General features: G+C 37.5%; 1 protein-coding gene across 5 annotated transcripts in view; it reads right to left on the reverse strand.

Annotated features, from left to right (window-relative positions):
* Positions 1-16,591, reverse strand: part of LOC150090585 (GRAM domain-containing protein 2B-like) — a 196,386-nt gene that overhangs the window by 28,874 nt on the left and 150,921 nt on the right. For all 5 annotated transcript variants that reach the window (XM_090378926.1, XM_090378898.1, XM_090378908.1 and 2 more), the window contains one exon: positions 9,667-9,708. In XM_090378926.1, the coding sequence (XP_090235052.1) occupies positions 9,667-9,708 (42 nt within the window). The remainder of the gene's footprint in view (positions 1-9,666; positions 9,709-16,591) is intronic.

A 16,591-nucleotide genomic window follows, 5' to 3' on the forward strand; every position in this document is an offset into this window, starting at 1 on the left:
AACGTCTACAGAAAGGATAGACAGGATAGGAAGGGGGGAGGGGTTATGCTATTAGTTAAGAAACACATAAAAACCAAGGAAGTGAAGCCAGTCGACATCGCTGGACAGTGCAGTGTTGAGTCAGTTTGGTGTGACATAAACATTGGGAGATCAAAATTGAGAGTAGGAGTGTGCTATAGGCCTAATGACTCTGATGAGTATAATAAGGAACTGTACAGGGAAATAGAGTGGGCCAGTAAATCAGAGTGTCTTATAATGGGAGATTTTAATTTCCCAGATATTGACTGGAATTTGGGGGCTGGTTACTCACACACTAGCAGGGCTTTTGTGGATTTATTGGATGATTGTTTTCTACATCAGCATGTTCGGGAGGCAACTAGAGGGAGTAATACTCTTGATTTGATTATCAGCAGTGATTCTTCATGCATTAAGAATCTGCAGATAAATGAACCACTAGGTGGCAGTGATCACAGTGTGCTGAAGTGGGATTTACTCAAAGAGGTAACTACCATTAGGGGTAAAGGGAAGGGTTATTGCTTCCGTAAAGGCGACTACGATGGACTGAGACAGTATTTAAATTCTATACAGTGGGACCAACTGATGATGTTACCAACAGCAAATTCAAAATGGGAAGCATTCAAAGAACTTATCTTGGAAGCTACTAGGCTTTACACACCAACTAAGAAATATTGTTCAAGGTTTAGGCCTAAATGGATGTCAGATGAACTGATGAGGCATATTGCAGAAAAGAAACAATGAATGGGATACATACAAATTAACACATGACACAGAAGCCTATGATAGATACAAGTTGATATGCAACCAAGTTACAAAGGAGGTTAGGCAGGCGAAGGCGGATTACGAGAAATCCTTGGCAAGGGATGCAAAGAAAAACAGCAAAGAGTTCTTTACTTATGTAAACTCTAGAAGGAAGGGGATGAATCAGATCTGTCCACTTGATATTGATGGGTCAAGTGTTGATGATCCTGCTCAGGTAGCTAACAAACTAAATGAATATTTTGCATCGACATTCACACATGAGGAGTTATTCAGCGAGGGGAAATGCCAGAGGTGTATTCAACTCTAGCAGTAAGCTACAGAATCTTGAAATAACTGGGAGTGAAGTGGAGGAGAAACTGTTGAAGATAAACACAAGAAAGGCACCCGGGGTGGATGGGATCTATCCAGTTATATTAAAGGAGGCAGCAAAGGAAGTAAGCAAACCCTTAGCCATAATTATGAGAGCTTCCTTGGACTCAGGGGAGGTACCCATAGACTGGAAATGTGCAAATGTGACCCCAATTCACAAAGGAAGATCAAAGGCTGGCACAAGTAATTATAGACCTGTGAGCTTAACTTCTGTTCCAGGAAAATTAATGGAGGCACTGGTTAAAGAAGCACTGCAGGATCATTTAGACAAGACTTCAGTTATAGCTCAGACACAGCATGGTTTTGTTAAGGGGAAGTCTTGCCTGACCAACTTGATTGGATACTATGATGCAGTCACAAAAGAACTGGATGCAGGGAATAACTTTGATATTATATACTTGGATCTTAGAAAGGCTTTTGATACTGTTGCACATGGAAGACTGCTACACAAATTGGAGCAGTGTGACATTGGAGGCAAATTGCTGCTATGGATAAAGGGGTGGTTGAGGGGGAGAAGACAGAGAGTGGTAATCAATGGACACTGCTCCTCGTGGACTGATGTTATTAGTGGAGTCCCTCAGGGCTCAGTGTTGGGTCCATTATTGTTTTCTGTATTTATAAATGATATTGATGATGGTATATCGGGCTTAATGTCCAAGTTTGCAGACGATACAAAAGTTGGCAGGGTTGTCAAGGACACTACTGACACTATGCTACTGCAACAGGATCTGGAAAGGTTGAGCAGATGGGCTGAGAGGTGGCAAATGAAGTTTAACATTGACAAATGTAAAGTACTACACATGGGAAACAGCAACCCCAGAGCAACGTATCAACTCTGTGGTACTACACTGACAGTGGTAGAGAATGAAAGGGACTTGGGGGTGGTTGTGCAGGCAGATATGAAGTTCTCTGAGCAGTGCAGACGGGCTGCAAGAGTAGCTCATGGAGTATTGTCAATGATATACAGGAATTTTTCCAGCAGGGATAAGGAGGTGATTATTCCATTGTATAAGGCGATGGTCAGGCCACACCTAGAGTACTGTATACAGGTCTGGAGGCCTCATTTCAAGAAGGATGTAGAGCTGCTGGAACGAGTACAGAGAAGGGCAACAAGATTAGTGAATGGAACAAAGGGGTGCTCTTACGAAGAAAGGCTTAAGTTTTGCAAATTACAGTGTCTGGAGACTAGGCACCAGCGAGGTGATCTGATAGAGGTGTATAAAGCCTTGAATGGTTTAAGCATGCAATGCTGATGGGATTCTTCCTCTAGCTCAGAAAAATCACCTGAGAGGGCATAAATTCAAATATAGGAAAGACAGATGTAGGATAGACGTGCGGAAATTTGCCTTTAGCCAGCGGGTGGTTGGTTGGTGGAACAGACTCCCATCCCTTGTGGTGGAGGTTGATAGCCTAAATAAGTTTAAGGCTCAGCTGGACAGGTATTTTGAACGAACAGAGGGGTGAAGTGGAAGTGGATTTTTTTTTTTTTTTTTTTTTTTTTGGCTGATGCTGCATAAGCTTGCTTTCTTGCATCAAATGCCTCTACTAATGCTAATGCTAATATTAATCTTGCACAACAGAAATACTGTGCGAAAGGTTGAAATCTCATATAGAACAACCGTTAACTGAGAACAAATCGCCCAGTACCTAGCTGTATTCGAGGGTTACTGCAACAGAGTTGAAGACTCATTTGAGGTGACAATTTATCTGTCACCTTGCAGAGCAAGGTGACAGTTGCCAATCACATGATAAGAGCGTGGTGGTACTGAAACTGCAGTGTTGCCACGTGTATTGCAGAGAGCCGCAGTTGATAATGTAGAGTAGCTTGCTAATATGAGACCTCAACTGTAATTCGAAAACAAGAGCCAATCGACAAATTTGAATGCGATTTTCATGTTCAGCAGCATGAAATTAGTCAAGATTGGGTATTTTCTTTTTCATAACATTTTATGTGTTGACCAGAGTAATTTAGGTTTTTCTACAAAATGATGACATTCAAGGAGGAAGTTTCACTTCCTCTTTTAGCATTCATTTTGCAGAAGAACATCTCAATGGTGTCCCACCATCTTCCAAATAATGATTACACTACAGGCACGTGGCAGATTACACTACAGGCACAGGAAGCATACACCTCAGGCCTCACCAACTAGGATGTGGGGGTCTTAAAACATTGTTCATTTAAAATTTTCACTTAAAAAGAAAATGGTTTGTGTAAAAATATTAAATGTTTTAGTTACATGACAGAGATGCAGGCCTTTGTCATGGTCAGCCACTACCATCAATGCAACAGCATGTTTCACATATGAGTACATCAAATTTTCTTCAGTGGATTTTTCTCATATAAATGCACTGGTATGTTGTTAATGAATAATGGAGATTCAGTGAATGTGTTAAAACAAACAACTTTCTGGTCCTGTGACGGTTTGCAAGCAGATCTGTCATTACTGCTCATTGATAACAAATATAAAAACAATTAATGCCTGAACTAATAATAAATTTTTCTTTATACTCATAATGCTACTACAGCCAGAAAAGTGTATAACTTCATTGCAGCTGATAACAGTGCCACAGTTAACAATTGTGGCACTGTGCCACAGTTAACAATTGGCTACGTATATTTTTGTGGTAAGACTTGTGAAGGAAATGTACGAGGAAACGGTGATTCAGGTTAAGAGTAGTGTACGTATGACTGAGGGGTTCTCTGTAGAAGTTGGACTGCAACAGGGATCAGCTCTCAGCACATATCTGTTTGATCTGGTAATGGATGTGTTGGTGAGAGACGTGAAGAGTAGAGCATCATGGAGTATGCAGTTTACAGATGATATCGTACTGTGTGAGCTATCCCAAGGAAAGGTAGAGAAGAAATTGGAGGAAAGTGTTGGAAGAGAGAGGCATGAGGATAAGCAGAACAAAGACAGAATATAAGGCACTGAATGGAGAAGATGAGAGTTCTATAAAACCGCAGGAGGAAAATCTACCAACAGTTTTGAAATTTAAGTATCTGGGATTGAACGTTGAGAGGGATGGAGGATTGAGTGCAGAAATACAGCATAGAGTGCAATGTGGATGGTTGAACTGGAGAAAGATGAGTGGGGTGCTGTGTGATAAGAAAGTAAATTGTAGAATGAAGGGAAGAGTATAAAACTGTAGTTAGATCTGCACTGATGTACAGTGCTGAGACATGGTGATTACAGGGGCCCAGGAGAAGAAGATGGAAGTTGCAGAGATGAAAATGCCAAGATGGATGTGAGGTGTGATGAGGAAGGATAGGATAAGAAATTACTACATCAGAGGTACGGTTAAGGTGGGGCTTCTGAGTAAAAAAAAATATGCAGGAATCTAGGTTGAGGTGGCTTGGACATGTGGAACGAAGAAGTGAGGAGTATGTGGGGAAGAGGTGTGAAAAGTTGGAGGTGATATGGAAGAGGGGGAGACCTAAGCTGAGATGGAAGGACAAGGTGGCAGAGGATTTAAAAGAGAGAGAAAACCCAGGATAGGGAGGAATGAAGGAAAACAATTAAGGACGGAAATGCCGACCCCATATAAACGTGGGAAGAAGGCGAAGATAAAGATTTTTTTGTGGTAGTATGTTAGTCATATTTTTTGTAGTAGTGTGTGGAATCAAATTAGCAATGTGTTTATTTTTTTTTATGTACATTAATCTGCATTAGTCAGCCAATAAAAGCACATGCATGGACATGGCCTATACAGTGTACGTTTTATTAAGTAGCAATTTCTTTCTCACTTTGTGAAAAATTTAAACCACAAAAAGATTTTCAGCTGAGTACCAAAAAACATGTGCAGCTGTGGTTAGACCCGCATTGATGTATGGTGATAGGGAAGAGGCAAAAAAAAAAAAAAAAAAAAAAAATCAAAGAAGATATTAATTAGTTGTCTGCTTTTTTGTGTCTTCATAAGTAAAAGAAAAAAGTGTATGCAAACCTAAAGAAATAATTGACACACAAGCCAAAAATGCCAGAAAAAAGTGCAACCACAAGAAAAGTTATGTCTGAGTTTGCTGATGAAACCAAAGTTGGCAGTGTGGCAAATTACATTACGAGGTATGCTACTTCAAGACATGCTGAAAATTGGCAATTGGGATTTAACATTAATAAATGTAAGGTACTGAATTGCAGTAGCACCAAACTCAAGGTAGTTGATAAAGAGCTTGGGGTAATTGTACAATCCAACATGAAGTTCAGTGAACTTCATGCTGGATTGTACAATTACCTTATAGAGTTCTACCAAATGATACACGGAAACTTTGTCATAAAAAAAACGACATGATTATCTCACTATAAAATGCAATGGTTAAGGTTTGAAAGCCTCATTTTAGGAAGGATGAGGATCTGTTTAAACAGGTGCAAAGGAGAGCAATAAGATTAGTTAGGGGCAGAGAAGGATATTCTTACCGAGGAACACTATGCTCTGAAAATTGCAGCACCTAGAAACTAGAGGCATATATGCAATGTGATCCAATTGAAGAATATAAGGCTTTAAAATTAAACTAAATGTTGATGGCAACTTTACTCCTTTTTCTCAGAAGATACATGCAGGGACACAAATTTAAATTGGAAGGGGTGGTTACAGTACAGATGTGTGGAAACTGACCTTCAGCCAGATAGTAATTGACTGTTGAATAAAGTTCTACCCTAGCATTGTGGAAGAAGGGCAAGTTTAAATAAATTTAAATATGTGGAAAAATTATTAGAAGGAATGGGCAAATGAAATAGGTAAAAAGATTATTTTTCTGTCTTATAATCTGTTTCCTCACATCATTTTTCCAATACTAATACAGGCAACCTCCGTATAACTTAGAATTGTGACAAACTGCACATAACACAGTATTTTTGAGCTTTTGTGTAGGGATAAACCCTATTATGTTGGATATAAGTTTTCAATATTTGCATTTTTTTTGGTGAATCCCTGCTGTTAATTGCTAATTGTTATGCAAAAAAAAAAAAAAAAAAAAAAAAAAATATATATATATATTGGGAAATGCCCAAATTTTATTTTGTTGGGAAATCCCAGTGTTAGCTTCTGTACTATTGAACTTGTGCTTGTTTGAGACCATAAAAATTGACTTCAAAGCATGCAGTTCATAACTTTTAAGATTTTTGTAAGGTTATTTTGGTTTTTATTTGATTGTTTATAAATTTTTCTAGGTATGTACAATCCATTTCGGTTATTTGGGACACATCGGGACCAGTGCATTTTGGCCCGATTAAGTGGCTGTTCCAATTATCCGAAGTTTCACGTAAATAATTAAAAAATACAATGTAACCCCCCCCCAACTTTTACATTTGGTTCACTGTACAATCAAATCACGTTACGACGACCTCACCATAGTTAAGTACCATTCACTATACGATGTGTAGTAAGCGCCGGTCATTGTGATCAAGTTTGTGAATTGAATTTTAATTCTATTAAACAGCAATTCTAATTAGAGAAAATAGGAGGAATATTTTCCACAGGCTATAAAAGTAAAGTATATTAAGCACAAATTTACCCTTTATTACCTTACCAATTAAAAAATTAAATGATACTTGATAATCGGAATAATTAATACGTACTGTAATATGTACATCATCATCATCAGCCATTTTCAATCCACTGCAGGATGAAGGCCTCTCCAGCAACTTTCCAGTTCCTTCTGTTTTGAGCACAGGCCATCCATTTACTACTCAAAAACTCATGAATTTCATCTATCCATCTCCGCCTTTGTCTTCCAGGTTTTCTTCTAGCTCCTCTTGGGTACCATTCTGTTATTTTCTTAGTCCATCTGTCATCATGTCTTCGAGCTATGTGTCCTGCCCAAGACCATTTTAGTTCTTTAGTTTTGATAAGAATGTCCTTTACTTGAGTTTGCTGCCTAATCCATGTGTTTCTCTTCTTATCTAACAGTCTGATTCCCAATATAATTTGTTCCATTCTTTGCTGTGTAGTTCTTAGCTTCTCTTCCATTCTTTTGGTGAGTGCCCAAGTTTCACTTCCATAAGTCATGGTGGGAAGTATACATTGATTCATTATTTTACGTTTCAGACAAACTGGGGTATTGCTCTTCAGTATGTGACTATATTTCCTGAATGCTATCCATCCAAAATTTATTCTTCTCTTCACTTCCAGCCATGCGAACTAATTGACATTTCTGTTCACTGACATTTGTGGGTGGGGGTTAAAATTTAAAACAGTAAAGAGATAAGCAATCAATAACAAAGAACACGGCACACACAAATTGCAAGTAACCGGTGCAATAACACCACTTTGCTTATTGGAGGCTTGAAGTGGTGAAACCCATGTTTAGTCTCTAGAGCAAAGTTTCCGGCAACCCCCCCCCCCATACTTCTCTTTCAACCCATGCACGGTACTATAGGTTTTGATACCTTTCGTGTTTGGGGTTTTCATAAAAAAAAAAAAAAAAAAAGTAACATGATACACGCAAGTGAGAACGGAGTAACGAGTTGCAAAGCTTTAAAAATAGAAATGAGGAGATCTGAAAATAAATTTTTTTAGATGATTGAAGATTTCATGGAAGTGTAAACACATTTCACCATAATAACCCACAGAATTCCAGCTGTCGGTATTATCGCAAATTCAATAAGATCGAGTTTACTATCCGTTTATGACAGATTTCACTAACAGAAAAGCCCAATAAACAGGTGACTGCTAATTGTTTTTATTGATTTATGGTTGTGATCTCCAGAATTTCGACCAAACCACGTGGTACTGTTGGAGACAATCATAGGGTAATTTCCAGTGCTGCAGTCTCCTGCCCCGATTAAACGGCATGCTGTCCCAATTAAGCAAAGTAAGCCCTGGCTATTTTCGATTTTATTTCTGTTTTTTAAGATTTTCCCCAAATAAACGGCTGCCCCGATTAACCGGTGGCCCAAATAACTGGAATCCACTGTATTACTAAACTTTGTTCTTAAGAACTGTATTGGAATAATTTCTTTGTTGTGAATTAAATTCCAGCCCTAAATTATGCCTAAGGAAATTAGGCATAATTTGGGTATCTGCAGATTTATTTAAAGAATGGATTCTAAATTGTTTTGTGCCAGCTGTGGAAAACTGTTTAAAGCAGAAAAATCTAGATTTCAAAGTTTTATTACTATTGGATAACATGTCAGGCCATCCAAAATGTTGAAGTAATATTCCTACCACCTAATACAACTTCATTAATTCAGCCATTAGATCAAGGCATTATATCTAAATTTAAAACTCATTACATCAGAAAATCTTTACAATGGATTTTGAAAAAATTGATTCTGAATCTATTGAAGTGATGGAGGCATGAAAACATTTTTTTTTCAATTGTTGACTGTATCGGAATCATAGCTTTATCACTCAAAAAAGTAAAACCATAAGCACGTTCATGTTAGAAAAATGTATGACCAGAGTGAGTTCATTCAGGAAATATGGTCCAACCGGCAGAAAACAGAATTGGCACAATAGTAGAACTTGCTAAGTCGGTAGGAGGGGGAAGGTTTTGATGATATGACTACCGAAACTGTTCACGAATTACTTGTAGAAAAAGAGGCTGGTAGAGCGGATTTGGTGGAAATGGCATCAGAGGTAAACCAAATCAATTCAGAGGATGATAGCACAGATGAAAATTCTGAAGTTCCAAATTTTACACTAAAAAGCATACAGGAAGGCATAATTATACTTAGCCGAGCAATTAGAATTTTATTTTTTTGAATGCAGATCCTTCGAATGGAAGGAACACAAAGTTCAAAGGGGAGCTTCAAAAATGCTTAGCTCCATACAATGCAATTTACAAAGATCCCAGAATACTGATATTTTAAAGAGAGTAGAAGATGCATGAAATCTAAATGCTGCAGAAGGAAGTTCAGAAGGTGAAGATATTCTGCAACAGAGAAAATGTTCTTGTTTAATTGTGCTTAGCAGGAATGAAGAGGACGAAAATTAATTGACACATTATGTATCACAGTTTGTAAGATGTTTGTTCAGTTATTACTATTTTTAATAAAAATTTAAGTTTCCAATAGTTATAAAAAAATTGTGAATTTTTGTTAGCTTTTGGAACGTAACTCGTGTTTTTGTATTGGTTCTTAGTCCCATATAACATGGTTTCACACCACATAAGATTTTATAGGAACTTAACTACCATGTTATACGAGGATTACCTGTACTAGAAAACAGAATTAAAACACAATACGAAATTAAAATGAAAGAAAATTTTGAAAAATAAAATTAGTGATGTTATTAACAATTCTGGATATGAAGGTGTTTGGGGGATTGATGCTGTCATAAATGTCATGTTGGCCAAAATCAGAAGAGTATACAGAACTTGAATCTGAAGGCATTAAAAATAAAAAAAAGTTTTATTAGTTTGTTCTCCTGGACCCTTACATTTAACTAGTTAGTATCATTCTATTCAGCAAAATGCGAACTTAGTGAAATCCAAAAATAAACTTTTTTGCAATAAATGTATTATTACCATTATCACTTAAACAGTTGTAAAGTGTAATATGAAATCTGAAAGATACTTACAAAATTGTAGACATCATAAGCAGCAAAGAAGTTCTTGGCAATCTGAAATTATTAAAGGAAACAATTAAAAATCATTCGCCCAAAATGCTTTTATAGATAAGATATGAGATAGTACTCCTACCATTTATTTAACAGCCTGTTGTATAATTAAACTTTATCAAATAAGCTCTACATTTTATGTTTACAGTGTATCAGCAGAATAAGGAGTTTCTCTAACAGACACTTGAGTAACTAATGCATAGAAATTTGAGCCAAGCAAAGTACAAGTTATTTGGTAAAGTAATGATTCCTTGAGTACGATTATACTGCCAAACAATCTGAATAGTTTTATAACATTCTTAATCCCACTATACAGTCTGGAACCTGCTTCCCCCCCTCAGATTTTCATCTATTTAGCAAGTTAAAGAAACATCTTTGAGCTCAATTTCAACCCAAAGAGGATATTCAGTGGGCAGTGAAAACAAGGCTTAGTCATCAGGATACAATTTATTAAATTGGTGAGCCCATCACATTATCAGCTGCCCACCTCATTACAGAGCTTGACCATCAGGCAACACAGTGACAACCCTCTAGGCAGAATGCACCGGTCCTGCAGGAGGTAGGTATTGTTGGCATCTCTATTGTTAGGGAAATGATAAATATATTGTACAAAAAGAATAAGTGGAATATGAATGGGGCATATCTGCCAGTGACAAAAGTTGATGATGTTGTAGACCAGATATCATCTTTTAAGGGCATAAAAGGTGATATTATTGTATATACTGACATTAAGAATAGAAGATTTGAGAACTTACCGAACAGGTACAGGGCAATGTTGACAAACTGTACTCATTCCAGCAGCTCTACAGGCCTCATTTCAAGAAGGATGTAGAGCTGCTGGAACGAGTACAGAGAAGGGCAACAAGATTAGTGAATGGAACAAAGGGTTGCTCTTATGAAGAAAGGCTTAAGTTTTGCAAATTACAGTGTCTGGAGACTAGTCACCGGCAAGGTGATCTGATAGAGGTGTATAAAGCCTTGAATGGTTTGAGCATGCTCAGTGCTGATGGGATTCTTCCTCTTGCTCAGAATAATCACCTGAGAGGGCATAAATTCAAATTGAGGAAAGACAGATGTAGGAAAGATGTGCGGAAATTTGCCTTTAGCCAGCAGGTAGTTGGTTGGTGGAACAGACTTCCATCCCTTGTTGTGGAAGTTGATAGCCTAAATAAATTTAAGGCTCAGCTGGACAGGTATTTCGAACGAACGTAGGGGTGAAGTGGAAGTTTTTTTTTTTTTTTTTGGCTGATGCTGCATAAGCTTGCTTTCTTGCATTATATGCCTCTACTAATGCTAATGCTAAAAAGTTGCAAAGCAAGGGTTAAATTTGAAAGTGTCTACAATTCTGCCCAGACAGGACAGGTATATGATGAGAGCCTTGTCAATCAATTCAGCACTGGAGAGATTGTGCTACGGCTCGTGAGGGTAGAATTTTTCTCAGTTTGGATTCTGCTTATTAACAAGAGGGACTACTTCTACAGGGATGGGACACACTTAAACAGAAAGGGTGCAAGAATATTTGCTGATGCTATCAAGGCAGTATTAGGTGGCTTGAAAAACTTATAGCTTGGGGGGGGGGGAGGATACATAGCCTAATAGACTAACAAGAGCTGCAGGCAGAAGTGAAAGTGATTCTTGTATTGCTTCTACTGGAACATACAGCAGCCTAGAAAGCAATGTAGCAGGAATTTCAAGGCCTGCTGTGCATCAACTTGGAACAAGGAACTACATAAGCTGTGTTAGGGTAGATAAGAGTAAGAACAGGTGCATGTATGTACACCAATGCTAGAAGCATAGTAAATAAATTTGAAGTGCTACTCATGTCATCAAATGCAAACATTGTGGGAATATCAGAGAAGTGGTGTCACTCAGATATAAGGGATGCAGCATTTGAATATTTGCAAGTACAATGTATACAGAAAAGTCAGACAGGCCAGGAGGGGGAAGGAGTTATGTTCTTATTTAAGAAACATATAACCTAAGGCAACCCATCCCGTTGACATGGGTGGGCACTGCAATATTCAGCAATAGTGTGACATAAGCACTGAGAAAATAAAAATGAGAGTAGGAATGGAGTGTGTTAGTGGCCTAATGAGTGTAAAGACTACAACAAACAACTATATAGAGAAAGAGTGGGCCGGTAAATCAGAATGTCTTATAATGGCCGATTTTAACTTTCCAGATATTGACTGGAACTTGTGGGTTGGTCACTCAAACACCAGCAAGACTTTTGTGGATTTACTGGATGACTGGTCATCCAGTACTACATCAGCATGTTAGAGAGGCAACAAGAGTGTAATACTTTTGATCTGATTATCAGCGGTGATTATTCATGCAATATGAAACTCCAGATAAAAGAACCACTAGGTGGCAGTTATCACAGTGTATTGATGTGGAATATACATAGATGTAATCACCATCAAGGGTAAAGAGGGAAAGGATTTTTTTTTCTTTTGTAAAAGGTGACTACAGTAGTCTCAGAGGACAATTTAAATTCTATACAGTGGGATTCACTGAAAATGTTACCATCAGCAAATTCTAAATTTGAAGCATTCAAGGAAATAATCACAGAAGCTACCAGGCTTTATATATAAACTAAAAAATACTGTTCAAGGCTTAGAATCATATGAGCAGATGACGTAAAAAGACTTGTGGCAGAGAAGAAAAATGCATGGGATGCATATAAAGTATTGGGTTGTACAGAAGCCTATGGTAGATATAAACTAATCTTTAATCAAGTCATAAAAGAGATAATTGTAGTAGTAATGGCAAAAGATATAACTGGTGTCAAGGGTAAAGGGAAATGTTTTTGCTTTCATTAGGGTGACTACAGTGGTCTCAGACAGTTTTAAATTCTGTGTAGTGGGACCAAATGATGATGTTACCAAAAGAAATTCTAAACAGGAAACATTCAGGGAGTAATCACAGTATACTACTAGGCTTTTCATACCAACAAAGAAATACTCTTCAAGGCTTAGATCTAAATGAATGCAAGATGAACTGATGAGACATGTGCCAGAGAAGAAAATTGTGGGGGATGCATATAAATTATCAGGTGATACAGAAGCCTATGGTAGATATAAATTAGTCTGTAATCAAGTCACAAATGAGGTTAGGCAAGCCAGGCAGATTATGAAAAGTCTGGTAAAAATGCAAAGACTTCTATGCTTATATTCATAGTAGAAGGAAGGGATTGAATCACATTAGGCCACTTGATCTCAATAGGGTTAACTGTTGATGACCTTACTTGGGTTGCTGAATAATTAAATAGGTATTTTGCATCTACAATTCCCGCATGAGAAATTCTTCAGGGGAAGGAATATCAGAAGTTTATTTAAAAAACAGAGAGATAAATGATTTTATAAAAACCAAGAGGAAAGCGGAAGAGGAATTGTTGAAGCTGAACATAAAAACGATGTCTGAGAAGGATTTTTTTTTTTTTTTTTTTATGAAAACCCCAAACGAGGGGTATTAGAACCTATAGTACTTAGTACCATACCTGGGTTGAAGGTTGAGAAGATGAAGATACCTGTTGACATCAGACTTGAATTCTGCAGATTGTAATTTTCAAGAAATAAGTATGAAGGTTGTTCCAGAAAACAGAAGTTGAATGAATAAATGAGGAAGAAGAAAAGTTGGTTCTGTGAATTTGAAGCTGGACAGTAAAAGGACATTGACTGGCTGTGGCACATGTTTGGACCACACTGGAAGAGAGACAGAGTGGGAATTATAAAACCCAATTCAGAAGAAGTGCCCATGGAAATATCTATAGAAAAGTATGCAGCAGAAACAGAATGTCTATGGGACAGCAAATGGAGAGACTCTGTTAGAGATGAGTCATTAATTAACCTAACTGCCCTCTTTTGAATGGAATCTAGAAGCCAGAGAGAGGTTTTGAGGGCACTGCTCCAGATGTGGGAACAATATTCCGTGGTAGGGCAAATTTGTGATTTGTACAGAGTGAGCAGCTGTTTCGAAGAAAAGCAATGCTGAGAGGGAAAGAGAAAACTCAGTTTTGAAAATGCAGAGGAAGCAACATTTGTAATGTGCTTATGCCAAGAGAGATTAGAAGTCAGGGTAATCCCCAACAGAGATATATGATCTTGCCAAGGAATCTGAGTGTCATCAAAGATAAGCATAGGAACAGAAGAATCCTTTTTGCAAGGTATAAAAGACAGGACTGAAATCAACTAAGTTATTTTTGCCCCACTGGAGATCAGCATTTAAGGAATTGGTAGTGGATATTCAAGAAGTTGAAGCTGTTTGTACAGGGCAAGGTTTCTCAGACTGGATGGTGGAATGCAATGCACTATCATCAGCAAAACTTTGCATAGGATTTCAGGTCACTGGAAAAATGTCATTAATTATCATTACCAAAGGCACATGACGCAAGAAAGCAAGCTTATATAGCATCATGCAAAAATAAAAAAATAATAAAAAATAACCCACCTTCTCATTTTACCCACCCACTCGCTCCAAATGTTTGTTTAGTTCTGCCTTGAATCTATTTAAGCTATCAACTTCTACAACAACAGATGGAAGTTTGTTCCAGCAATCAACCACCTGCTGACTAAAAGCAAGTTTCTGCACATCTATCCTACAACTGTCTATTCTCAATTTGAATTTATGTCCTCTCAGGACATAAATTCAAACCTTGGGGAACACCATCATTAATGGAGAAGTTAGAAGACAGAGAGCTATCTACCATCACTTCCAGTGAGCGGTCAGGATGAAAACTGGATACCCAATTACAAAAAACAGTCGAGAAACCATAAGATGGAAGCTTATTTATAAGACCTTTATACCAAACACAATCAAAAAGCCTTTGAAATGTCAAGAGTTTCACCAAACTTTTCCACTGAATTTGTCCGTAGATTCGACACTCATGGTATCCATACTCACGATAATTGATCAGATGAAAAGTTTCTAGATAGTTTAAGACTTGGCAGTTAATTAATTTTTCCATCACTTTAGAAAGAGTAGAAGTAAGTGCAATGGGACAATAATTGGATGGGATGGATTTCTCACTCTTTTTAGGAACTGGCTGGATACAAGTAAATTTCCAAGCAGAACAAAAATACTTTTGGAATAAGAAAGCAAAAAAATAGCAAAAACATTTGCCATTTTTCACTTTCCTCAAATGATCAAAATCCTTCTGACACTGCATTGTTTGCCACTACTACTACTGCACCTCCATAGCCAGGTGGAAGGAGCATCAGTGCGTAGCACATGCTTCTTGATTAGACCGGGGTTCGAGCCCGTCACCACCAAATACGGAGGAAGCGGAAAGGTCAGGGAATGACCACTGCATATCCTGAAGCAATATGGCCTTAGTTGCTAATGCTCCTAAAAACCAAATAAAAACAAAAACTACTACTACTAACTACTACAATAACTATCTGGCTGATGGCAACTTTTTTCACATCTATCCTCCAACTGCCTTTTCTTAATTTGCATCTCTGCAAAAAGATGCAAGGATGCATCAGCGTTCAGCTTACTTTACCTATTTATTAATTAAGTACACTTTATCAACAAAGATTTCAGATGCTTTCATTTTCACATGATTTCAGTTTTGCAATTTGCAGAACTGAAGTCTTTGTTTAGAGTAAGAGTAAATTTCTGTGCCACTGACTAAGTTTGTTGTTCTCTTCCTCCATTCCAACAGAACTACACCCTTCCTAAAAAGAGGTTTCCAAACCTATATGCAGTGCTTAAGACGCAGCTGAACCACTTCCTTTTACAATCAATAATTACCATGTCCCTTCTGCCAACATTCCTGTACACTACTGACAGAACCCAAAGAGCTGTGCTAGCTTGTCTGCACTGCTCATCTCTGGCTGTACAATTACCCCTATTTCTTTTTCTTTCTCCACTACCTTGTGTGTGGTATCATACAATTGGTATTTTTCTTCTGAGAATACTGATACCCATATACAGACCTTGCATTTACCAATGTTAAACCTCAAAGTCACCACTTAAAGTCCATCTGCCCAATGTCCTCCAAGTCTTTTTGCAGTAGTACAGCCTGATTTCTGTCAGTAACCATCCTGTCACACTTTGTCATGTTAAATATTAAACTCGAAATATTAAATTACTTTTATAAATATAACTTATAAATACATTAAATTAAATTTAAACATTAAACTTGATATGCCTATAAATATTTTAAAAGTAGAAATGCAATGAATTCTGACGGACTCCACTAATAACATTAGTCCAAGATCAGCTGTGCCCATTGATAAACGTTATGTCTCTGTGGCTCCAATCTGAACAGCAATCTTTCATGTGGAACAGAAAGAAAAGCTTTACTGAAATCTAAGTATATGATTTCAAAATTATTTTTTTGCATCTGGTTCTTGTGTTACTGTGCCATAGCAGCTAATCAGATTGATCAGAACAGGATTGCTCCCTTAACAAATCTGTGCTGTGATTGCTGTATAACTGTATTCCTATTAAGATGATTCTGCATTACTTCTTTAACCATTAATTCCATTATTTTCCTTGGAACTGAAGTTAAGTTTATTATGTAATTACTCACTCTGCCCACTGATCCTCTTTATGAATAGGGGGAGACCATTTTCACATCTCCAAACTGCAGAAAACTACCTGAGCAGGTTCATTAACAGTTAAATCCTTTATATCTAGTGGACCAATGTGGTTCATCCATTTCCTTCTAGTGTTGAAATAGGACAAGTACTTTTTGTTACTTTTCATCACATCCTTAGCAAAGAATTCTTGTAATCTGCATTAGTTTGTCTGACCCCCCCCACTTCAGTGCAGACCAGTTTGTATTTACTGCAAGTTTCTCTCCCCTGATAATTTATAATCAACCCATGCATTTTTCTTATCTGCTGCTAGTCTCATAAATTCATCTAACATCCGTTTA

This window comes from Mastigoproctus giganteus, chromosome 1, assembly GCF_048544385.1.
Source record: "Mastigoproctus giganteus isolate SK-2022 chromosome 1, ASM4854438v1, whole genome shotgun sequence".
Lineage (NCBI taxonomy): Eukaryota > Metazoa > Arthropoda > Arachnida > Uropygi > Thelyphonidae > Mastigoproctus > Mastigoproctus giganteus.